This window comes from Martes martes (assembly GCF_963455335.1).
Source record: "Martes martes genome assembly, chromosome: 10".
NCBI lineage: Eukaryota > Metazoa > Chordata > Mammalia > Carnivora > Mustelidae > Martes > Martes martes.
This window is the reverse complement of record NC_137898.1, coordinates 110,223,118-110,249,307: the sequence shown is the minus strand read 5'-3', so window position 1 is coordinate 110,249,307 and position 26,190 is coordinate 110,223,118. Positions and strand designations below refer to the sequence as shown.

The window sequence follows — 26,190 nt, the reverse complement described above, 5'->3', positions numbered from 1 at the left end:
GCCGAGCCAACCCAAGGTCTGGCACATGGTAGATATCCCATAACTAGGAGCCCGATGTTTCCTGAAAGTCTCTCTGTGAGCCAGAGGCAGGTGCCACGGGCTGGTCGAGTAGAGGACAAGCAGAAAGCCTAGGGCAGGAGACTATGTATCTGGCTTTTAACCTCTCCGGGTTGTTGAGCGTCCATGGCTGCCAGCACGCCGCCATTTGGAAACACACATTCCCCCTGGGATAAGCCACAGCTACTAAGTTCTGGAAAATCTTCCTGGGCTGCAGGCTTGCCGCCGGAGTCAGACAGTCTAAACTTAGACGTGCCATTTCACCGCTCGATGACATCAGGCACTGTGATGCCTTATACTTTATAAGTTTTCTGCGACAGGAAAAATAACTATTTTTGATTTATTGATATCTCTTCTGTGAGTTGAGCGCTTGATATAATCTCTTGGTACTTTCTATTTCAGTTACGTTTATCAGACCGGAGCGGGTGGGCTTGGGGGATGCCGTGGGGGTGACAAGTAGGGAGTTGTGTTTTTCAAAGATTGTGACAAAGTAAGATGCTTTTCAGATTTTATATATTAAACATGTATGTATATACATAAACATGTATAGATATACATTATACTATGCGTACTTGTGTATATACATGTACACACACACACACACACACACAATTTTCTACAAGGTGTGAGAGAAGTATGGGGAAAATTTCCACCTGCCAGTAAACTGTGATTCAAACTCTCAGCCATTCTTTTCTCACTGAGGCTAGAACCACAGCCTGCGTCAGGTCTGAGAAGTCATTCCCAAGTCAATAGCCCCAGGAAAAACCCTTTCTACAAGAAGAGGAACTGTCAGATTGGAATTTCAGCAGTTAATTTCTACCTCTTGAACTGGCTTTCGAAGTATTTCTGTAGGACAGATTCCAGACTCACAGGACAGAACCGGATCAATGTAACAGAGACTGTCGGGCTTACAGGGTTCAGAGGAGGGAGGAGGGTTCAGGCTGGGCTTGGCGGGGGGGGGGGGGGGGGCACACTGAGAGTGAGAAGTGAGGAGAGAAGCTAGGACTGCAGAAGCCTCTGACTCCAGCCTGTGCAGGCCATGAATCCCCCCATCAGATTTTCTCCGGAGGCCTATTACAGGCAGGAACCTTGCCTGTCCATAGTGTCTCTGTCGCTAAGCCAGGAAATCCACTACCCTTGCCCTCATCTGCCTCTGCCTCCCTAGGGCCTTGGGAGCTTGGGAAGTGCCCAGCATTCCTGTCCAGCCGACCACAGGTCCCTTCCCCATCCTGGCAGTGTTAGGCTCCAGGGGAGACAAGAAGCAAGCCCCAACTGCCCAGCAAACCTCCACGGCCTGTTCGCCATGTGCCAGGAGCTGTGTCAGGCCCTAGAGATTCACCAAAAGGAGAAGCATAGATTTTTGCCCTTTTTTTGGTTGTTGTTGCCTATTTTGCCTATTATCAAGACACAACAGTAACACACGTGTGGTATTTTGTGTTCTGCTTTTTCACAGAACAATGCCTCCCATGCATTGTTTTCCCCACAGTTGTATTTATGATAAGCTTGAGGTGTCTATACAGCCTTGACAACAAGGTAGCCAGAAAACATAAAATTTAAATAAACCACTGGGTAAGATACAATTATCTGCATAACTGTCCATTATAAATGGCTGCGCTTTAATCGGATATTTAGATTTGAAACTTGGCACTATTTTGCTATTTTGTAATACTGCAATGAATATCTGTGGGTATATGTTCTTTTTTTTCCTCAGGGAAAAAAGTATACAGTATACAGTATAGTGGAAAGAATATTTATTTTACAGCCAGATAGATTTGGGTTCAAATTCTAGCTCTGTCGGTTAGGATCTACGTGACCTTGGGCAAGTTCCTTCACCTCAAGACACTTGGGTTTCCCTTCTGTACAAAGCCATCAGTGCTACTTATCCCAAGTGACAGTGGTGAGGATTATTTAATGCTAATGGGTAAAATCATTCTGAGATAGATCGGGATTTAAATTCTGGCTCTCCTGCTTAACTGAGACAAGATACTCAACTTCTGTTAAGCTGTTTCCCTCTCTGTGAAATGGAAATTCAAATATGTATGTAATGAGGTTCTTGGGACAATTAATTAAATACATATGACGTGTTTAGTACAGTGCCGAGTACACAGTAGGGGATCGATAAAAGTTAGCTGTCATTAGCACAGTAATTACTATTATTACATAAAAAGGCAGCACTTAATAAATGCTGGTACCTCAGACTCCTACTAATGAGAAATATCCAAGAATCAGAGACTGGGTCAAGGGTAAGGCATATGTTCATAAGCAGCGCCATATTATTCACCAAAAGAACCGCACACCACCAACAGCATGATGAATCTATCCACTTCACGGCCATACTCACCAGCAGTTTTTATTCTGTTATTTTTAAATACTTCAATTTTCACTTCTTTATTACTGCGAAGGTGACCATTTTCTCATAATGTTTTGTTTCCTGTTAGGATATCTTCTAGCATGAACACCTTATTTCTACCTTGTGCCTGTTTATCAGTTTGAATCTTGGTGTTTTTCTTCAATATTTGAATAAACTCTTTATGTATCAAGAACATAATATTTAATGCAAATACTTTCCAGAGAGAGCTGGTACCGATGCGGGAAGACCAGGGCTAGATCTGTGTGTTGAGGATCATTTCTACGGGTGGGGCTGTTGGGTCTTGCGTGCGGAACTCAACTACTCCCACATCAATCTCTGGGCATCTCCAGCCCTGCATGACACTGTAGTTCTAGGTTTCTAACTAAAGGATCGTTCTTAGTTGTCTTGTAGACACTTCAAACCTATCATAGACATAATTAAACTCCTCAGTCGTCCCCCAACTTAGCAAACTTTCCAAACTTCTCTGTTTGGTCCCTTAATGTCCTAGCCAAGTTATCTGGCCACTGTTTCTCATTGCAAGTACTCCCTCTACCCACCCCATTTTCCAAAGTTTGCGTTAGACCACTTCACTTTTTTTTTTTAAAAGATTTTATTTATTTATTTGACAGACAGAGATCACAAGTAGGCAGAGAGGCAGGCAGAGAGAGAGGAGAAAGCAGGCTCTCCACGGAGCAGAGAGCCCGATGCGGGGCTCGATCCCAGGACCCTGAGATCATGACCCGAGCCGAAGGCAGAGGCTTTAACCCGCTGAGCCACCCGGGCGCCCCAGACCACTTCACTTTAATGAAAGACCTACACTAGTCCCTGTTTTGGCCAACCAAATGGAATCCGAAGAGCATTTTTACTTTTATGGAAAAAGGTAAAAAAAAGCCAAACTAGAGTCTAGCCTACGTTTGGGAGGGAGGCAGCCCACAGCCCAAGCAGCCAGAATGGCATACTGCCCAGCTCCTTCTTGAAGGAGCCACACTCAGCATCTCAGCACCAAAGCTGCAATGCCATTTTTTTTTTTAGTGGTTTATTTTTTTTTAACTTTTTAAAAAGGTTTCATTTATCAAGAGGGGGGAGGGGCAGAAGGAGAGAGAGAATCTCAACCAGACTCCATGCTGAGCGTGGAGCGCTACACGGGGCTCGATCTGACCACCTGAGATCAGGACCAGAGCTGAAATCAATTCGGAGTCAGAGGCTCCAGCCACTGAACCGCTCAGGCGCCCCCAAGCTGCCGCAGTTCTGAATTGTGTGAACGAACATCTGTGCTTTATCTCGATTTATTTCGTGCATCCTTTATCAAAGATGCATCCTAAGGTTTCAGAAAAGCCTAAAAGACGTTATTTTTGGTGTCTGGGAATGCTTAAAAAATTTTCCATATGAACTCTTGGTAATCACTTCTTTCCTTTATGCTGTGTGGGCTTGTGAAGCTTTCTTAGGAAATGCTTTATTTTTGGATAACGGGGAAAATCTGCAGAGCACAAAGCCCTCCCAGTCTCTCACATGGGTCCGTGCTACAGTGTCCTAAGTAATACTCTTGTATGAGAAGTCACGTGTTCTGACTTTTGATTTGGAAAATATGATCATACATATCAAGAAAATGAGCTGAGGCAGCCAAGTTGACATGTTATCTCAGGCCTTTTTCACATGCCCGCGTCTGCTACTGAAACCCGTGCACGTGAGCTGGTACGTAAGCAGAACAACGCCCAGGAGAGGGCTATCCAGTAGTGGGTGTCTGACTGTGGGATTCGGGAATTAACCAGGGGGAAGGAAAGTACTAGAAATAACTGTCTTCAGCATTTGGCCCAAGTGTCCGCTGTCCTTCAATTAATTTTGTATTTTAATGGTGACATCTTTGAAATTATTGGGAGTAATTATTTGTAACAGTTTAATCGTTAGCAGCATTGATTTTGTCTTAGCATTACGCCTTTTTCTGTGCATGCCCCAGTTACGATATAAGCGCCACGCTATCAGAAAGGGTGTTTCAACCTTCCTCCTGAGGGCCAGCCCAATGGCTTTGCCCCCTGTGTGTAGTTCCAGGTCCCCCTAAGGGCAGCTGTCCTGGGCACCATGACCTGCTATTGGGGAAACACAACAGAGCAAGCAGCAGTTCAGATATAAAAAGTCAAAATTCCCTTGAATGAAAATTTAAATAATCTCACTATTTTTAAGACCATAGTTCATGAGGAGCACGTTGATAGTAACATCCTAAGTGGAAGCTTGCCCCTGTCATTTCCTAATTCTCCCCTCAATTTCCCCAAGAATACATACTGGATCACTTAGGAAGCCCCATCCTCTCTAGAGACAACAAAAACACGTCCAAGGACACACACCAAGAGCCACCAGTTCCTTAGTCCTTTTGGAAAATGTGTTGAGAACAAACTGCATACAATTCTAAAGTTCCCCTTCCCAAGGCTGGGTGTGCCTGCGTGTAGGGCACGTGCATACGTGTGGGTCCACACACGTGGATGCGTGTGGGTGTGAACACAATGTGCCCACACAGTGAGGAAATGGTGGAGCCTATTTTTCTAAAAGCAGAGTATGATGGCATGAAATACCCATCCTCACCCCTCCAATACTCGTTACTCCCCACAGGAGCTGTATCTGCTGAGAGGAGTTGAGCCGGGCGTTGAGCCCAGTGTATTCTAACTGCTTCTACAAAGACCAACGAGGGGTTTCCTATGTGAAGAGTATCTTTGGAGGGTTTTTTTTGGGGGGGGGGGTGGCCAGTGCAATCTTTGGAAAGAGGTGGGAACCTAGAAGTGACATCACCAAGAAGTTGCTCGCAAACAAAACGGCTTTCTAAATTCCTGTCAAGGACGTATTTTTGGTCTGAGAGTGATGCCCAGAAACGCCTTCCACAGGCAACTGGAGAAAGCCTTGAGGGGGTCTATTCTAGAACTGGCGAGCAAGTCGTCCTATTCATTCCAGGACCACACTTTCCCACCAGAAAAACTGGCTAATTTACATCCCAGGCAATTACCGGTCGACATCATTCTCAGGTATCTAACCCCCACCCCTAACACTGTATGGCAAGGTCAAGGGTGAGATGTCGCAGCAACTTCTCCCCAGGAGCGCCACGCGCAAGGAGACCCGCCCGTTCCAGCCGCTCGGCCCGCCCCAGTGCGAGGCCGGCTCGCCCCACAGCACAGCCAGTTCCTGGAACGGGGGCTTTCAGGGTGGGGCCCCTTCGCCTCCGGGGAGATGCCGCCTCGCCCGGGCGCGGGGTGGAGAGAGGCGGCTCTGGGCTCGCGGACGAGTGTGCGGGGCGAGGGCGGACCGCGGGGAGGACCCGGGCAAGGAAGCACGTGCGTGCGCTCGGGCCAGGGTTGCGCCCCATTTCACCCGCCCACCCGGCCTCCGCGACCGCCCGGGGGCACCTGAGCGCGCGGCACGGCGTCGTCGGCTGCCCGCACAGTCGGGACCCAGCGGCCGCCCGCCGCCCGCGTGCACGTCCCGCCCGGGGCGCCGCAGCTCCGCGGGACCCATTCCGGGAGAAACGCTCCGGAAAACCCGCCAGCGCGGCGAGGGCAGGGTCGCTCCGCAGCGCCCAGAGCCCCGCAGGCTGGCGGGTCGGGGATGCCGCGCGTGGGCAGAGCCCAGCCGGGCTCCCCGCGGCCCGTCTGAGAGTCGCCGAGCGCAGCGTTCCCCCGCGGATGCTGCGCGTCCGGGGCCGCGACAGGTGCGTCGCGAGGGCTCCGCGCCCCGCCCCGCGCGCCCCCGGAGGTCGGGTAGGGGGCCCCGCGCGCCCCCGGAGGTCGGGTAGGGGGGCCCCGCGCGCCCCCGGAGGTCGGGTAGGGGGCCCCGCGCGCGCCGGGCCCCTGCAGAAGACAAAGGAACTCGTTCTCTACCTGATCCTGTCCTTCTCTGCCCTTTGGAGCTCCTCATTTCTTTCCAGCACCTGGAGGATCTTCCTGGCCTCCTCGTCATTTAAGAAGCTGAAATCAAACCCCCGAGGAGCTTCCGTCATGTTCTCGACCGTGTGTGAATGAAGCTCCTTGGCGCCTCCTGTTACGAAGACATTTTTCAAGGCAGAGAAGACCAGTTTCGGGAACCTGGTCCCGCAGCCAATAAGAAGTCCGCCCCTTTGAAAACCTACAACCACAAACTTCGGGAACGGCCCACACCTACGGGGCTCATTTCAACAGCGCCTTAATGACAGGGTTGGGTCAGCCTCTCCAACCGAGATGCAAAGCGATCGGCGGCGCCGGCGGAGGGAACCAATCCCATTCCAAAGGGAGGGCCCTTGGGCGGCTCTCCTCCCCCTGCCCCTCCACCGCCTATCACACTTGCTAAAGTAACAATCCTGCCTCTTTGGGCACGGAAATGAGGCCCGAGCTTAAGGGTTGGCGCCAACGTAGTGTTTGCTTTGGCCGGCGGTGTTTGCTCTCAGAACTCCAGCTGGACTAACAGGAGGAGTGTAAAGGAATGAGATCCACAACTAATCCTCCTTTTCGGTAAAGAGCTCAGGGAAGTTGCAGTGGGACCTTTAGATCTGGTACAAGAGTCCCGTTCGAAAGACCCAGAAGGGCTGAACCATATGGAGAGGAGACAGATCTGAACCAGGAACAGGGGCTACATCGAGTGCATCCCTGGAAATGAGTTCTTCGCCAAGCCTCCCATCCCACAGACATCCTCAACTCATCCTCCTGCAAAAGTCATTATCGAGCTTTAGGGGAAAAAACAAAACGAAACAAAAACTTTTTAAAAAACCACAAGATGGTTTATGGTATTTTAGGAGGAGACAGCCCCGCGGCAAGGGATGATGAAAATCACCTGTTTGTAGTTTTCTCTAAGATTTGATAATCTTCTTAATAATTTCAGAAATGTCACTCAAGTGCCACTTTCAAACACCTAATCCTCTGACTAAAGAAAATGTAATCCTTTGAAACCACAGAAATAGCTTTCCTAGAAAGTATTTTTCAGAGATAGGATGGAAGTTTCTTTTTTTTTTATCTCCATTTTTTATAGTTTTTCACTTTTTTCTTAATATATAATATATTATTAGCCCCAGGGGTACAGGTCTGTGAATCACCACGATTACACACTTCACAGCACTCACCGTAGCACATAACTTCCCCAATGTCCATAACCCTCTCCCTACCCTTCTCCTCCAGGCAACCCTTAGTTTGTTTTGTGAGATTAAGAGTTTCTTATGGTTTGTCTCCTTCCCAATCCCATCTTGTTTCATTTATTCCTTTCCTACCCCCCAAACCCCCCACGTTGCCTCTCAACTTCAGGATGGAAGTTTCTAAATGCATTCGTATGTATGTGCTTTTTAGAAAGTGTTGTGGGAGCACAGGGGTGCAGGAGTGCCTGGCTCCAGAGGTCTCAGACAGACCAGATCTGGCCACTGACCACTAACAAATTCCAAAGGCAGAGAAATGAGTGGTGGTGAAACAAAAAGGGACTTATCCTGGTGAGGCCGATCCTGGGAAGACAGTGCACCAGCACCTCAACGGCTGCCTCCATTGTACTGAAAATACTTGAAGGTTTAGATAAGAAAACTGTGGAAGAAAGATCAGTGGGGACATGCAGGTGGGCTGTCAAGGTCAGGTGGGTCACGGTCTTGGGGTCAGTCATGTGGGGTCTTGCTGGCTCAGGGTGGTCCTCCCTGCTCTAGAGGGTAGTTCAGGCCCCACCAGGGGAGGCTTTGCTCTCAGGGTCTTTCACCTGAGTTAAGAGATAAACTGGAAAGAACTTAGTCAGAAAGTACGGACACTATGGAATGGAGACCGTTGAAGTTCCTCTTTTAGCATCAAGCCTTTGGCAGAAAACGTGTTTCTTTCGTCTTAACTTTTGGCACAAAAGTAACTTTGTCAGATCAATTTGCCTGCCCCAGAGCCTGCCTTTGGTTGCTCCTTACACGGTGGTGAGCACGGCTAACATTTAAAGTGTACTTCCACATGTATTGTCTCTTTTCATGGCAGATGGACCCAATGAAGATTTTGTATCTGTAACAAAAGCATAATGTCAAAAATGACTATTTACGTCTTGGCCTCTGGGTCCTCTCCTCACTTTGATCATTGTTACTTAAGACATGTCTGGGCAGGTCCCCATTCAAATAGTAACTTTCCGTGGGTGGCTGTTTGTTACTTCTCTGAAGCCGGAACCAGCTGGGTTCACTAACGCTGTACAACACACAGAACTTCTTCTAAAATAGTCTGTGTAAGATGGTGGATGAGGAGTGTGGCTTATATATGATCTCCATTTTTTCTACGCGGTAATGTGTTCATTTCTTCCACATCCATATGGGACTTCTTCCTGTGGGCACTGGTAGGCTTTTATCCTGTTCCTGGTGTGTATCAGTGAATTGATTTCAACTTCCACGTACTGGTGCCTCCTTTCGATGGCACTGTACACTGCGAAGAAAATTCTCCTTATCTTTGGAAAGTTTATAATACAGAGATGACACTGATAGAAAAAGGACTACGTGACAAAGACGAACATAATAAATGTATCAAGACAATTCTAGGAGAGGACAGAAAGAAGTTCGTTCTAGCTGAGTGGATCAGGGAGAGGACATGGTATTTGGGTTGTAACATGAAGGCCCAGATTTCAACAGGAAGACATGAAAGACAGTGGGAAGAGACGTGCGTCTCATCTAGGCCTGGAAAACAGTGCGCTGAAGAGCAGATATATACCCCAGGAATCTGCTCATAATCCCTCAACTCCTCCGATGAATGGCCAAAGTGAGCAAAATTTGGGGAGCTGGAAAATACAGGAGCTTGTCCACGGATGGGCAAATGAGCTGTTTTGGCTAGAGTGGGCATTCTACATCAGGGTGATATTGGGACCACCATAATGAAGAAGAGGTTGAAAAACACTGGGCTAGTGCATAGGACTTAGGGAGAGAGTAAGTAAGGCTGTGACTCGACTATGAACACCGTCCGTGCTCAGGAATCTGGACTGCATTGTTGCATTGTGTAGGCCATGAGAAGTCAAGAGAGGTTTTGAGGATGACAATGGTTTTTCTTTGAAACTGAATGCTGGGGACAGTGCTCTGGTAGCAGCAGATGAGGAGGAGAGGCAAGATGATGACAAGGTCCCCACGGTGCTGGAACGCTGAGGCAGGAAATGGGGGAAGAGACTCTAAACCAAAGTGGTGGGCGTGGGCATATGAGATTAGACTCGTTAGACTCCAAAGATGTGGACTGGGGACGAGAACCTGGCTGGTTCAGTCAGGAAAGCACGTGACTCTTGATCTCAGGGTTGTTCGAGGCTCGTGTGGGGTGTAGAGATTAATTAAAAATAAAATCTTTTTTTTTTTTTAAGATTTCATTTATTTATTTGACAGAGATCACAGGTAGGCAGAGAGGCAGGCAAAGAGAGAGAGGAGGAAGCAGGCTCCCCGCTGAGCAGAGAGCCCGATGCGGGGCTCGATCCCAGGACCCTGAGATCATGACCTGAGCCGAAGGCAGAGGCCTCAACCCACTGAGCCACCCAGGCGCCCCTAAAAATAAAATCTTAAAAACAAAAACAAAAACAAAAACAAAGACATTGGCTGGACTTTGAAACTCATCAGATCGGAGGGTTAAGAAAGAAGGAGTTGGAAAGATGATGCAAGATTTAAGAGAAGAGTCTGGAAGTCTGGAAGTCTCTTTGATGATAGGTGAAGCGTAAGGTTTGTAAAACTATGAGGAGTTCAGTGTTTTTTTTTTTTTTTAAGATTTTATTCATTTATTTGACAGACAGAGATCACAAGTAGGCAGAGAGGCAGGCAGAGAGAGAGGAAGGGAAGCAGGCTCCCCGCTGAGCAGAGAGCCCGATGCGGGGCTCGATCCCAGGACCCTGGGATCATGACCTGAACCGAAGGCAGAGGCTCTAACCCACTGAGCCACCCAGGCGCCCCAGGAGTTCAGTTTTATACAGAAAGAGTTTGAGAGGAGCACCTGGGGGGCTCAGTGGGTTAAGCATCTGCCTTTGGCTCAGGTCATGATCTCAGGCTCCTGGGATCAGAGTCCTATGTGGGGCTCTCTGCTCAGCAGGGAGCCTACTTCTCCCTCTCCCTCTCCTGCTGTGCTTTCCCTCTATCTCTCTGTCAGATAAATAAATAAAATCTTTTTAAAAAAGAGTCTGAGGTAACCTGCAATTGGTGTACATGGGGATACTCAGCAAAAGTGAGAAATTGGGGACTGGGAATTCTTGAAATAGGGATGGAGAAGTAGGTGTGGAAGTCTTCTGCTCAGAGGTGATTGCCACAATCCTGCAGCCAGAAACGATGGCCGCAGCAGAGGGTGGATGGAGAGGAGAGGCCACATCGGACATCAGCACCGAGGCGTGCTTCTCGGAGCCCAATGGGGCATGTGATTGAAGAATTTCTACGCTGAAGTTCTATACTGAGACATTTGCAAGGCGTTAGGGGTCGCCCAGGATCTGTGGACTATAAACTTAGTGACTTTAAAGTCAGAATAGCTTTCAAAGGGTTGTTTCATGGGCTCATTCTGTCCGCTCTGAGCAGCCCTTTCCAAGCTCAGTATTTGGTAACCCTGGCAACCTCCCGTCCCGCCTTTCAACTGGAGAGATACTCATCAATTTGTTTTTTAATAGCAACAGCTGGATAGGTAGCGATAATCTTTAGAAATCTCCTGTCTTCCCCAGTCTAAGCAGAGGGCTCAGCTGTTTTTCTTCCCAAACAGTTGATGCAGCCAAGAGAACCGCTGATCTATCGTGTACTTGACCAAATGTCTGAATTGTTGTCACCTAAAGTCACCTATGACTCCAGCAGGCCATCGAAAATCATCTCGGTAGACTGGGGATTGTTTTCCGGAGGTTTCTGCCCTACCCCCAGCGGGCTACGGCTACGGGGTGAGTCTGGGAGCTAGCTCCCAGTTAAACAAGCAAATACAAGTCCTCTTGAATGTCAGGCGTAGGTAACAGGTCTTTGTTAGTAAACAAGGGACGTGAAACTCTGAGAAGGGAGTGCTCACAGATGTTCCTTGGTGTTCTCACCATTCTAATTGTTCAATGAATAGCTTTGCAAATCCAGGTAGAAAACTCTTTTTTTTTTTTTGTTTCCCCCTGAGGCATCAGTTCTGAACCCACCCAAGCAGAATAAAGATTCCAGGGAGAACAACAGCTCAAACTGTCTGAAAGTTAGTTTTGATTTTGTTTTTCTACAAAAGGAAGGATGGCAATAGAACCCACTTTGTAAGATTATTATAGAAATTCACAGAGATGATGCACATCAGTTAACAAGGTCAGTGCTCAGTAAATAGCAGCTATGAGTAATATTCTTTGCGCACAGAGCAGCCTACAATTTTAAAACTAACATTTTTGCTGACTTCAGAAGCATGACTTTATAAAAGTTTGGGCAAAACTGAAAAATAAAAGCAAGAGTCAAGCAGATGGAAATCAAAATATCTCAGCTTGGGGGCGCCTGGGTGGCTCAGTCAGTTGAGTGTCTGACTCTTTATTTCGGCTCAAGTCTTGATCTCAGGGTCATGAGATCGAGCCACCCATCCGGCTTCGCGCTCAGTGGGGTGTCTACTTGAGATTCTTTCTTCCTCTCCCTCTGCCCTCCCCCTACTTGTGCACAGACATGCACACTGTCTCAAATAAATAAATAAGTAAATAAAGTATTTTTTTTTTTTAATCTCAGCTTCATTACTGGTAAGTTAACAGAAGAATATGACTTGGTTCTGCAGGGAAATGGATTTAGTAGTACTACCCCTTCCCAGGCTACATCTTGGGGCAGAGCACCAGAGGGAGGTTTGGCTGTGGGGAGTAGATCTAATTCGTGACAGGAAGGTGATAGAAGAATGCCACCGAGTGCTTCAAACTTTCTGGTGGATTAGTTCCATCCAGTCCAAAAGCATGGATCAAGAAGTTTCCTACACTTGTCACCCTCCAGTCAGATGACTTACTCCTCCTCCACCCTAAGAAGAAAGTAAGGATCAGGGAGAGAGGCTGGGAACTTACTCCAGTCCAGAAAGTCTCTTCACAGAAGAATGAGGCAATGGTTGTTCATTGGGAAGAAAGTATCATTATCTATAATCCAACTACTGGTTTTATTATTAATATTTTTATTTGCATCTTTACATACTCCCCTTTTCCAAATGTATCCAAAGAATGGCATTATATTAAATAGTCTTCTATAATGTCCCTTTTCATGGTTGCATAGATTCCCTAGGATAAGGAAGTATCATGATCCTTTGAATAATAGAAACATTATGCAAAATTCATAGACTTCTGGAGTGTAGGGGCGCCTGGGTGGCTCAGTTGGTTAAGTGTCTGCCTTCAGCTCAGGTCATGATCCTGGGGTGCTACGATCGGGCCCCAAGTCAGGCACCCTGCTCAGGAGGGAGTCTGCTTCTCCCCCTCTCCCGGTAATCCCCCCCCCACCCCTGTCCCGTGCTCTCTCCCTCCCTCAAATCAATAAATAAAACAGCTTAAAAAAAAAAGACTTCTGGAGTATTTGAACAAGCCACTGAACCTTTATGGTTCTAAAACTTAGAGTATCATATAAGACAAGGGGATAAGGGCCTTGTGTTCTCTCATGTCAGAAGTCAGTATATGCAAGGTCTAGCTCTCAATATCGGCATCACAAAACCCAAAAAATCTGACCAAATCAAGGAATAGAACAGTACACACTTACTATTCATCCCAGTCCCAGACATTCAATTCTGCTTCCTCCCTCCTCCACACCCTCCACCCCAGGGGGCTATCAGGGTTCCTATTCTATCTGAAGGTTGCAGGAGGGAAGCAGGGGACTCTGAGATTTACACAAACACCCTAGACTTTACTCCAAAACTCAAGAGGTAAGACATTTCCCAAGGCATTATATGAATCTACTATTACCTCGACAGCCACACTTGAGAAAGCTAGGTCAATAAATAAACACGTAAACCCCCAAACACAATACACTTTCCTTTGTGGCTATAGATGCAGGAAAAATCCCAAGGAAAATGCCAGTATATCAAAGATAGAATGCATTCAAAATGACTAAGTAGAGTTTATCCAGAAATATGAGAAGATTTTAATATTAACATATTTTCAAAAGAAGAATATCATTTCATTAAAACTCTGATGAAATTTAAGACTACCTTTGGGGGCGCCTGGGTGGCTCAGTGGGTTAAAGCCTCTGCCTTCGGCTCAGGTCATGATCCCAGAGTCCTGGGATCCAGCCCCGCATTGGGCTCTCTGCTCAGCAGGGAGCCTGCTTCCCCCTCTCTCTGCCTGCGTCTCTGCCTACTTGTGATCTCTGTCAAATAAATAAATAAAATCTTAAAAAAAAAAAAAAAAGAGGGCCACCCTGAACACTGACGAGTAATTGGAGATCCGAAGGGAGTCATGAATCCAACCCTGGTAAGAGCCAGGTGAAGTGCTTTCCAAGAGGAGGCCAAGTGCAAAGAGGCTGAGGGGGGAGAGACTGAAACTCCGGGCTGACCTCTCTGGACATGGCGGTTAATGGGAGTGTAGGGTCGGGGAGGAAGGTTGGCCTGATAATATAAGCAAGTCAGGCCAAGGCAAGGGACTTCAGATCTTCTTCAAAGAACATGGGCTAGGAGTCAGGAGTCCTTAGTTCAAGCTCTGTTTACACAATTTACTAGCTGTGTGACCTTGGGTGGTTATGTTCCACTTGCTTATCTGTGAAGTGAGAGTAATAATTGTACCCACCTCATAAGGTTGTGGAATTAAATGTGATAATGTATGTAAAGCACTTAGCACATAGCTCTAATGCAATAATGTGGGAGACAGAGACAAGGAGAAACAGAGACAGAGATAAGCACAGAGAATGTCCTCCCCAGCCAAGCAGGTAGCTGGTTGGATTCTGCTATTTCCTCCTCACACTTGGCCAGCTTCCAGGATGAGAAGAAATTTCCAGATACTATCGCTTGTCTCTCTGCTTCCAAGATGGAGGAAATCTTACTTGTGGACAGAACTCACCTCAAATCATTTGAGACATAAGGATTAAAATAGTTTTAAATCATAAACATAGCATGGTGAGAGAAAAGATATTTATAATCCTGTCATCCTAATTCAAGGGGTATTTTTTTCATGTTTGAACGTCATCCTAAAGTTCTTGCCCATGTATGTGGGTGGGTGGGTGGGTGGATGAAGATAGTATTATAATCACAACTGTATACACACACACACACACACATGCATATTTATTCCTCAATTGTAATCACAGCGAACATTTAGATAAAGGCTTTTAATACTGTTACTAAAAGACCTTTGTAGAAGATGCTTTCACAATCTAGTGGGATCAAAAAATAATTTTGGAGATTCTTTAAGAACTTTAATCTGTTTTACTGAAAAAAGATGATTGATGTTTCTTGTAATACCTCAGTAACCAGTTGGAGCAGTTTACAGTATTCATTCTTCGGAAATTCTTACAACAATTCTGCCTACCTCCACTACGGTGGCTTTTCCTTTCAGAAGAAGGTGCCCTTCCAATAACAATTTCTAAGTACACATAAAGGGACATCTGGAAAAGAAATCTCTTTCATTTGTTGTTGGGGATTCTTCTCACCAGCAAAGGAAGCAGGGTAAGTGAGAGCACTCACAATGATGATGGGATGGACAGTTTGATAACTGCTGCCAACCTTGGGGGAAAGCAAACTCTCAGTAGGTTTTATTTTATTTTATTTTAGACTTATTTATCTGAGAGAGAGAGAGAATGGAATGGGCAGCGGGAAGGGACAAAGGGAGAGGGAGAGAGAAACCCAAGCAGACTCTGTGCTGAGTGGAGAGCCAGATGTGGGGCTCGATCCCATGACCCTGAGACCACAACCTGAGCCAAAATCAAAAGTTGGATGGCCAACCAACTGTACCACCTAGACACTCCTCTAGTAGATTTTAAAAACACTCACTGACTCACTTCTTCAAAATCAAAGGCTTTTACTTGTTTACTTCCATAGTACTCATCCATCAAACTTGACTTTACTCTTTGAGTCCAGGAGATTGCTATCTGGGGAACATGGAAAAGAGGACGTGAGAAGAGAAGACCCTTCCTATGTATCTCCTGCTATGCTGCATGGAAAGCGGGATAGGAAGATTGAGGAAAAATTCTAATACAGAACACTGATCTTGGTGTCTTCCAAGCTTCAAAGCAATGTCCATCAAAATGAAATGAGTGAGGGGCACCTGTGGCTCAGGTGTCAAGAGTCTGCCTTTGGCTCAGGTCATGATCCCAGGGTTTTGAGATCAAGCCCCACATGGCACTTCTCCTCAGTAGGAAGCCTGTTTCTCCCTCTCACATGCCTTCTGCTTGTGTTCCCTCTCTCCCAAATAAATATATAAAATCTTAAAAAAAAAAAAAAAAAAAGAGGGCGCCTGGGTGGCTCAGTGGGTTAAAGCCTCTGCCTTCGGCTCAGGTCACGATCCCAGAGTTCTGGGATCGAGCCCCGCATCGGGCTCTCTGCTCAGCAGGGAGCCTTCTTCCCTTCCTCTTTCTCTGTCTGCCTCTCTGCCTGCTTGTGGTCTCTGTCTGTCAAATAAATAAATAAATAAAATCTTAAAAAAAAAATGAAATGAGTGAGATCGAAAACTACATTTTCCTTTCCCTATCCACTGGTGCGTAACAGCCTCTTTGCAACCTCTAATTAAGCGGACCATTATGGTTAATTAATACACCACATATCTAATCAAATGGTGACTCAGACTAAACTGGAAGCTTTTTCAAAATCTGTGCGTTTTATGGAACAGAATAGAAAACCCACAGATAAACCCACAATTATATGGTCAATTAATCTCCAACAAAGGAGGAATGAATGTCCAATGGAAAAAGACAGTCCCTTCAACTTATGGTGTTGGGAAAACTGTAGAGTGACAAGCAAAAGAATGGACCACGTTCTTACACAAAAGACACAAAATAATACACAAAATAAAATTCAATGGATTAAGGAAAAAAAATTCAATGGACACAAAAATAAATTCAATGGATTAAGGATCTAAATGTGAGATTTGAAACCATAAAAGTCCTAGAAGAGAACACAGGCAGTAATTTCTCTGACACTGGTTATAGCAACTTCCTTCTAGATGTCTCCTGAGGCAAGGGAAACAGAAACAAAAACAAATTATTGGGACTACACCAAGATAAAAGCTTCAGCACAGCAAAGGAAACAACCAGTAAAACTAAAAGACGACCTACTGAATGGGAGAAGATATTTACAAATGACATATCCAATAAAGGGTTAGAATCCAAAATATATAAAGAACTTCGACAACTCAACATCCAAAACTGAACAGTCCAATTAAAAAATGGGCAGAAGATACGAACATTTTTCCAAAGAAGGCATCCAGATGGCCATCAGACACATGAAAAGATGTTCAACGTCACTCATCATCAGGGAAATGCAAATCAAAACCACAATGAAATATCACTTCACATCTGTCAGAATGGCTGAAATAAAGAACACAAGAAACAACCGGTGTTGGGGAGAGTGTGGAGAAAGGGGAACCCTTGTGTACTGTTGGTGGGAATGCAAGGTGCTACAGCCACTCTGGAAAACAGTATGAGGTTCCACCAGAAGTTAAAAATAGACCTATCTTATGATCCAGTAACTGCACTACTGGGTATTTACCCCCCAAATACAAAAGCACTAACTCAAAGGGATACATGTACCTTTGTGTTTATAGCAACATTATTTATAACAGCCAAAGTATGGAAGCAGTCCATGTGTCCATCAATAGATGAGTGGATAAGGAAGATGTGGCAGGCATATACATTACTCAGCCATAAAAAGGAATGAAATCTTGCCATTTGCACAACATGGATGGAGCCAGAGAGTATTGTACTAAGTGGAAATAAGTCAGCAAAAGCCAAATATCATGTGATGTCACTCATATGTGGAATTTAAAAAATAAAACAAATGAGCAAAGGAAAAAACAAGAGAGAGAGAGAGAGACAAACTAAGAAACAGACTCTTGACTATAGAGAACAAACTGAGGGTCACCAGAGGGCTGTGGGTGGGGGATGGGTGAAATAGGTGAAGGGAATTTAGGGTACATTTATCATGATGAACACTGAGTCATGTATAGAATTGTTGAATCAGTATATTGTGCACCTGAAACTAATATGACACTGTATGTTACCTACACTGGAATTAAAATTTAAACCTCAATTTAAAAAAAAATCTGTGCATTTAAAGAATTTATTAATATATTTGGAATTTTTGCTTATTGATTAAAAAACCCCTATTTTAAACTAGATAAAATGGTTATGTTTCATGTGACTAGCATAGTACCAAGACTGCAATCCTTCAAAACTTGTATTGTGATTTAAGTAGGCAATTCATTAAATGGAATTTAATAATTTCATTTCTTGCTTCTAAATTCCTTTCTAGGACCAAGGTAGTGTCTGACTAGAAGGGTTTATGCAGAGCTAACTAATCCAGTCTTCCCTAACTTAACCTCTGTAACTGAATTTGGGTGTATTCTAAATACTTTTGGTCCTTCATTGCCTCTGCTAGTCATTTGTTCTCGTTTGTGGGGCATGCTTCCAATGGTCCTTAAAGCACCCAGATTTCAGGATTCTAGCCATTACCTCTACCATGGCAACTGATTATTTTCCTCGGCTCTATTTTCTATTTTGCATGGCCAACAGTTTACTGTTGCTATAAACTGAATGTTTGTGCCCCACAAAATTTGTGTGTTGAAACCTAGTCCTCAATGTGTTGGTATTGGGAAGTGGGGCCTTTGGGAGGTGATTAGGCCCCGAGGGTCGAGCCCTTACGAATGGGATCAGTGCTCTGGGAAAGAGACCCCAGGGAGCTCCCTAGGCCTTCCATCTTGTGAGGACACAGCGAGAAGATGGCTGTCTTCAAACCAGGAAGTTTTCCTCACCAACCACTGAATCTGCTGACGCCTTGATCCTGGACCACCCAGCCTACAGAACTGTGAGAAATAAATTTCTACTGCTTCTAGGCCACCCAGTCTATGGTATTTTGTTATAGCAGCCCAAACATGCTAAGACAATCGTTAAGAACCATGTTGGATGACAAGTCCAATGTTACGAAGGGATTTCACACAAGACAATGATCCCCAAGCTTCTACATATGAGCAATCGAAAGAACACAGGAAGTTGCTGCTCTGGATTCAGAAACATGCTAAATCCTCCGGCAAAGCCTGTGGACGGGAAAGAATTGTCTGCCCTAGAGTGACTTCCTGCAATGAACAGAACAGTCCTGAAGGTAAAACTATGCTGTATTTGCTTGTTGCCCTTGAGTTAGAATGTCTGACTTAAGGACAACTGAGCAGAAATCAATACCCTCTTGAAATGGAGTCTGCTAGGTCTTGCTAAATCCTATTAAACTAATTATTGTGTGGATGAAAATATGTCAGTGCTTTAATTAATGCTGTGATACCAATAATCACATGATGACATGTATCTTATTAGACATTCTTCTAGTCAAGGGGTTTACTAAAATAGACAATTTGAAACAATGAAGAGCATGCTTCAACCACTAGTCATAGGAAAGAAAAGGTACTTAACATACCAAGAAATGCAAACTAGAAGAGTATCCCCAAGACTGACTAAGAAATGGTCATGCAAATTTATGATCGCACGGGGAACGATCCAAGCTTATAAACGACAATTTATATAATGACAGATGCCCTTCTACTTCTGGGGCCTTTTAAAAAACCTTCAGTCCTGGAATTCAACCAGTATTTTCTTTCTCAACAGCATTTCCCCCTGTATAAAGAGTTCCCAGAGTAAATTCAAATCTTTTAAAATGATAAATAGCAAAAGGTATGGAAGCGTTGTCTTTTTGCTGGAAGTTGTAAATATTTGAACACGAAATGATGGGCTCTTTACATCTCTTTTCTATTTTTTTTTTTTAAGGCTGTTCTAACTGCCGTAACACAGTAATCATTTAATGTGCTCCCCATCATGGGTTATCAAATCACTCACTTAAATACTACTACTCCTTGTATCCTGTATCCATTTCTAATGCACGTGCCCACACGTTCATTCTGGGTTATTTCATTAATTCACTCATGGTTATCTTCATTCATTCATTCAACAGAATTTGTGTTACGTATTGTACCAGGCACTGTCCTTTACCTTCCTATTCTAGGTTCTTTCCTTTCATTTCCTCCAAATTCCTACCTAGCATGGTCACTTTAAGCAGTTATCTACCCCCACATCCTACACCTCTTTTTTGAGGAGTGTATTTTATAGAGAGCTTTATTACCCAGCAATCTCCCAGAAGCACCGATTACCTGGGCGAGACGACTTTTCTTTCATGTAACTTACCGTCATCCTTGGTCTCCTACTTCACTAAAACTGTCTTTAATATAAGGTGGCCTTTGAGATCCCAGTAGGATGAGAGAAGAACACAGAAACCCACTGCCTAATCCAAATACTGTGCCAACCATATATCATTTCCCAGGTTGGTTTAAAAACTGTATTTTAATGGGCATGGTTTCTTTTGGGGTGCTGAAAATGTTTTGGAATCAGACAGAGGTGGAAGTCGAACAACACTGTGCGTACTCGACACTACTGAATTGTTCCCGTTAAAATACTTACTGTCTTGCTATATGAATTTCACCTCAATAAAGTATTTTTGATTGTCAATGTTGACTAAACTATAAACCTTCCCATCTTCACTCCAGTAGTCTAGGGAATGTTCCAAATATAACTCAGCGTATCAAACATAATGTCATTATTGACTCAGTTCTCTCAAACGGTGAAGCTGAAGTTTAGTCCAGCTGTGACCGCTCACAAGGCACAGACACTCTGTTCTGACTTATGGCCTGTTTGTTCTGCGTGACTCTGAAGGCTAGAACAAAGGCCTTCACCTACGGGTGGAGAGAACAGTTCCTAAGAACACCTAATAACCCTTAGGAGCAAGACTTCCTTATGGATTGGCCCAGAAGAAAAGAAAGTCTGTTCCTAGAAGTAGAAGTTTCTAGAAGAAATCCTGCAGATTTCAGAGACTGAAGGGAAAGATGACTGAGATTCTGGAATGATACTGGGGAGCACAACAAGGCTAGTATCCGTACGTAAATACGCACTTGATATATCTAGTGGTCCAGGACAGAAAAGATGTTCAGATGGCAATTGATCTATTTTAGAGTCATTGGAGGTAGGTGGTGATTTTTGCCTAATTGGGGGAAACGGCTGAATATTTTTATTCATGAAAGAGAATGTATTTTCCTTTCAGTGAATTCTTTCCATATTACTCTCACCCATCTTTTGGTATTTTTTGTGTTTATTTTATGTATATTTTTATTACGATTAGAACTTAGAGAGATTTTCCTGATGAGGAGGTCTGGACTCCAGTCCCTTTTCTATAAGCAAGTGTCTGGTTTATAGATGAGAAGATGGGATGGCCCACAGGGATGTCCAGAAGATGACTTTTAAAGAAGAGGATGACCAAAGGCAGCCTGAGAAATGGTCTGGAGGTGGATGTGGAGGCAAAGGAGAATGCCAGAACCTGAGGGTCCTGAGACCACCGGCTCCATGGGAAGAAGGCATCTCAAGAAATGCCTTTGGTCAAGGACGAAATCTGGGTCATGAGAACAAAATCAGTTTTTGGTTAAAGGGGGAAGGAACATTCAGCAAAAGTCTGTAACCGTATAGAAAATCTGGGTAGTGTGCCCAGGTGGCTCAGTCAGTTAAGCATCTGCCTTCTGTTCGGTCATGATCCCAGGGTCCTTGGATTGAGCCCCATGTCAGGCTCCCTGCTCAGTGGGGAGTCTGCTTCTTCCCTCTCCCTCTGCTCCTCTCCTTCTCCACTCCTGCTCTCTCTCTCTCTCTCTCCCAGATAAAATCTTTTTTTAAAAAAGAGAGAGAAAATCTGGGTAAATAATGAAATCTTGTCATTTGCAATGACATGGATGGAGCTAGAAGGACTATTGCTATAGGAAATAAGTCTGTCAGAGTAAGACAAATACCATATGATTTCACTCAAGCAGAATTTAAGAAATGAAACAGATGAACATGAGGTGGTGGGGGAAGAGAGGGAGGCAAACCAGAAAACAAACCCTTAACTACAGAGAACAAACTGAGTGTTGCTGGAGGGAAGGTAGACAGGGGGGATGGGTTACGTGGGGGATGGGCATTAAAGAGGGCACTTGCTGGGATGAGCAGTAAGTGTTCAATGGAAGTGATGAATCACTAAATTCGATCCGTGAAACTAATATTACCCTATGTGTTAACAACATGGAATCTAAAACTTGAATCTTAAATAAAAACTTGAAAAAAAAGAAAATTTTGGTAAAGTTAACACGGATTTCATGAGCCATTGAGTAAAGAAGTTAGAGAAATAAGGATAAGTTGCCAGGAGCTGAGCTGAATGGGACTGACTTTGAAGAGAATGGGAATAAAGGAGAGGTCAGTGGCCAAGAAGGGCTTTCCCAAGAGCAAAATCACAAGGATTAGGATGCAGTTTCAGGAGATAGAAAAACATTTCTGAGATAAGAGTATCAAACCATCACCCCCAACGTGCCAGGTGGACCCCGGGTGTGACGGTGGGGCACCCTAAAAGGGCACTTCAAGGTGGAGACCTTTCACTGATCATGAATCATAGCCTTCCTTCCTTTTTTTCCCTTCTTTCTTTCTTTCTAAGATTTTATTTATTTATTTGAGAGAGAGAGAGCATAAGTAGGGGGAGCAGCAGCAGGAGAGGGAGAAGCAGGCTCCCTGCTGAGCCTGACTATCCTGGGGTCCTGGGAGCCAGCCCTGTGTCATCCTAAGCAGGGAACCCTAGATGCAGCTTGATCCCAGGACCCTGGGATCATGGCCTGAGCGGAAGGCAGACACTTAACCAACTGAGCCACTCAAATGTCCTTTTTTTTTTTTTTAAGAGAAGGGGGGAGGGTGAAGGGAGATTCCCTTCACCCTCAGGCAGACTCCCTGCTGAGCTTGGAACCCGACCTGGGCTCCACCCCACATCCCGGAGATCAAGACCTGAGCTGAAATCAAGAGTTGGATGCTCAAGCGATTGAACGACCCAGGCGCCCCCTTAGCTGTCCTTCCTAAAATGAATTGATCGTGAAAGCAGTGACTTGGCTTCTTGGGTCCTTCTCCTCCTGCAAAGACTCCATGTCTGATCTGCACTAATCTGATGCTTACAGAGAAGGTAATGGAAAATATCTGCCTAGACAGAGCAACGAAGAAAATGTTATTTCTGTAAAAATTAAACTACGTGATGTATCAGTGCAGCAGTTCTCAATCAAGGGTGATTTTGGTACCCTCGGGACATTGGGCAAAGCCTGGAGATGCTTTTCATTGCCACAAGGTGGGGGGACGCTGGCATCTACTGTAGGGGCCAGAGATGCTGTTGAAAGTTCTATCAGGTACAGGCCGGCTCCCCACAAAGAATTATCCTGTAAAAAATGTCAGTAGTGGGGAGTTTGAGAAATCCTGTACCAGAGCGAGGGGGATTGAGAGGTCCTGGCTTCTGAGATACGCTCTCCTCATCGCTAATTCTGGGTCCTTTGAAAAGCTACTCAGCGTCTCTAATGGATCTCAATAGAGAAAGGTGCCTGCCATGACCCCTGTGTAGTGGACATACGTGATGAAGGATCCTTCCAAACAGTGGGAAGAGACACACAAGTGTAACAATTGGCCATCAGAGGCGGTGACTGTCGGTCCCTTCCCCTCCCCTACCTTGTGTGGCTGTCCCTTCGCAGGTCCAAGCACACCCTTCTGGATGCCTGCAGAGCCCCTATACCTGCCCCCCAACCTCGACTTTAAGCTCCTATTAGTCCATTTTTTGGAAACTGAAACTACACTCGTTTTTCCTGAAATATTGCTTTCGGCATATAACCTTCCCTGACCAGGATACTGTGAGGTATCGACATTACCTTCTCTGTCCATCCTCAAACCGCCTCCTCCCCAAACCCCATCTTGACCTGACGCTGCTATCCCTCCAAACCTGCTCCCCTCAGCTGGTTTCGCAGTGGTAGGGTCTTCGCCAGAACTCATCCCCTGCCTCGGGCTTTCCCATCTGCTTCACTGTCCTTATCTACATCCTGCCCCTCCTGAGGCTGGACTCCGCTTCCCTTCCTCTAGAAAGATCTTTGTTCTTGCTCCCTCCCACCTGCCCTTCCCTTCCAGAAGCTTTCTGACCCATGAATCAGTCTCACGCAACTTAAATCCAAATTACTCACTCTTTTAAAATAAATTTTTATTTTGGATTCTCTAAAGAGATTGTAAACTCTCCATTTTCAGCTGCTGGAAGACAAGAGTATCACACTAGAGACTGGCTTTGCATTAAAGACTTTCCCAAGCTCTCCCCGTGTGACTCATTCCAACCTGATGACAGCCCTCCCTCGAGCCTACCCATACAGACCTTTATCCCAGCACCTGGAATTAATTCTTCCTGGCACTTTCTGTTTACACGCCTCTCTCCCCTAGCTAGACGGTATATGGGAATCGTATCTAAATTATTTGTATTTTATTAAACTCATTCATTTTGCCCCAGGTTCACTTTTTCCATACCTTTAGTTGATTTTTACATTTTTATAAACCATTGAGAGCATTTCCAGTCACCCTCACAGATTATGAAGATCCTATATGAAGGGCTTTCCTTTAGCCATCTGAGTCATCAAATTGATGTCCAAGACAGGGAGAAGAGATTAGGAGCTCTAAACATACAGTAGGCTCTGCCCCAGAAAGGCTTTGAAATATGCATCTGAGAATGAACAGAAACTGGTCCAGACCATAAGATAATACAACACAAATATAAAACATTACCAATGAAAATACAACTATCCAACATGAGATTTTAGAAAAAGGGAGGAAGAAACTTATTTGTTTCTTCCCTTTATCATCAGCTTTTTTCTCACATGCCCAGAGGAGCTGGAAGAGCAGAAAGATAGAAAAAAGAATTCTCGAATTCCTACTCAATATTAACACTGGGAATGAGAATTATTTTTAAAACTTGCTTAGGCCAATATTTATTCAATGTCGTACAGTTTTTAGCATGGGGATAATACGAAGAGAACTGAAAAAGACTCCGTCCTAATTTTTCCTCATCCAATGTATAAAATACCCTTCAAACAAAACATTCTTCCTTCAATACATGACTATCAGAGAATCGAACAATTAGAAACCATGTCATTGCTGGTACTTACATCTGGAGAGCTGGAAATGTTGGTGTGACTGACATGGTGGCTCCAGGATGTACTAACAATTGTCTTTGTTTTGTTTGGCTCATATATATGCTCTTCTAATTTGCATGCATAATTACCTAAATGCCAAGCAATTATCCACTTTCCTCACACGGTGACTTATGCATGTGAACGATCCTTCCCCTTCACTAATTTTCAGGCCTCCGCCCACACTTACATCAGACAAGGTGCCATGTGTCTGCCAATCGCCTTCTCTTAGATCAAATCTAGGGACATTTTTGTAGCCCTGGGACTCTGTCCTATTATTTTCCAGAGCTCTTGCCCATGAACCCATTTTTAAAATCTTGTCTTCGTTTAAGAAAGTTACATTCTGGCATTTCTGGCAAATCATCCCTTTCTCACTGGTCGCAGTACACCCGTGTATTTTGTCTCTTTTATTTATTTTTTTTTAATTTTTAAAATATTTTTTATTTATTTGACAGACAGAGATCACAAGTAGGCAGAGAGGCAGGCAGAGAGAGAGGGGAAGCAGGATCCCTGCCGAGCAGAGAGCCTGATGCGGGGCTCGATCTCAGGACCCTGAGATCATGACCTGAGCCGAAGGCAGAGGCTTAACCCACTGAGCCACCCAGGCGCCCCATAGTACTTTACAATTTTAATTGTGGTTAAATACACACAAAATTTACCATCATAACCATTTTTAAGCCTACGGGTCAAGTGGCGTCAAGGACAATCACCTGGTTGTGCAAACATCACCACCTTCTACTTCCAGAACTCCTTTCATTTTGGAAAACTTAAACTCTGTACTCATTAAAGAGTAACTCCCCATTCCGCACCCCCAAACCACAGCCCCTACACCATTTTACTTTCGGTTTCTAGGAATTTGACTACTCCAGGTGCCTCATACAAGGGGAATAATAGGGTACTTGCCTTTTTGTAACTAGACGATTTCACTTAGCCTGCCTGCAAGATTCATCCTTGTTGTAATCTGTGTCACAATTTCCTTATTGAAAGCGGGAGGGTATTCCATTGGGTGCATACAAGGAATCTGCGTTTTAAACAAGCACTTTAAATGTAATACGCACACTAGGCTTTGTAACCACCACCAAGTTTTCTGGCATTCAAATCCCACTTTCCTAAAGTACAGATTTGGAAGGTTCTATTCATCGCCTCAGAATAGTGAAGCAAGAAAAAAAAAAAAGATGCTTTTGTGATTACTGAATTTTCAAAAGAAGCAAGTAATACTCCAGAAATACAGGAAACTTCAAATAACACCACTGTTCAAATAGCTCTTCCTCAGTGTCCCTTTTCACACTGGGAAAGGCCCATGTGCGGAGGTCAGAAGGAAGGGATTCTCCATGATTTTCTGTAGCTCCTTTCCAGCGACTAGAACTGGACTGATACCTGTTTCTGATGCTATAGGAAAGAGTTCAAGCAGAGATTACAAATATTTCTGTTTTAGACGGCTGCTCCCTGCAGCCATCTGTTCAATGTCAGAGAGAGAGAGAGAGAACAACCAGGGAGCCCAGGGCTGAAGGCTGAAACAAGCAAGTTCTGTCCCTGAGAATTATTTCTACTTAAATTAATCTCCTGAAGTGAGACTCCTTTTGGGCTCTTGATATCCCACAACAATACATGAACTTGGATTTATTACTATTATCCTATATAACTGGTTCTTAACCAGGGGCAATTTTGCTTCCTGGGGACATTGGCAATGTCTGGAGACATATTTGACAGCCAGGATT

General features: G+C 44.7%; 1 protein-coding gene across 1 annotated transcript in view; it reads right to left on the bottom strand.

Annotated features, from left to right (window-relative positions):
- EXPH5 (exophilin 5) overlaps positions 1-6,383 on the bottom strand; it is a gene marked incomplete at its 5' end in the record, with an annotated part of 69,790 nt that extends 63,407 nt beyond the window's left edge. The window contains 1 exon segment of the mRNA XM_080815640.1: positions 6,265-6,383. Coding sequence (XP_080671766.1) covers positions 6,265-6,383 — 119 coding nt within the window.
- Positions 6,384-26,190: the final 19,807 nt, after the last annotated feature.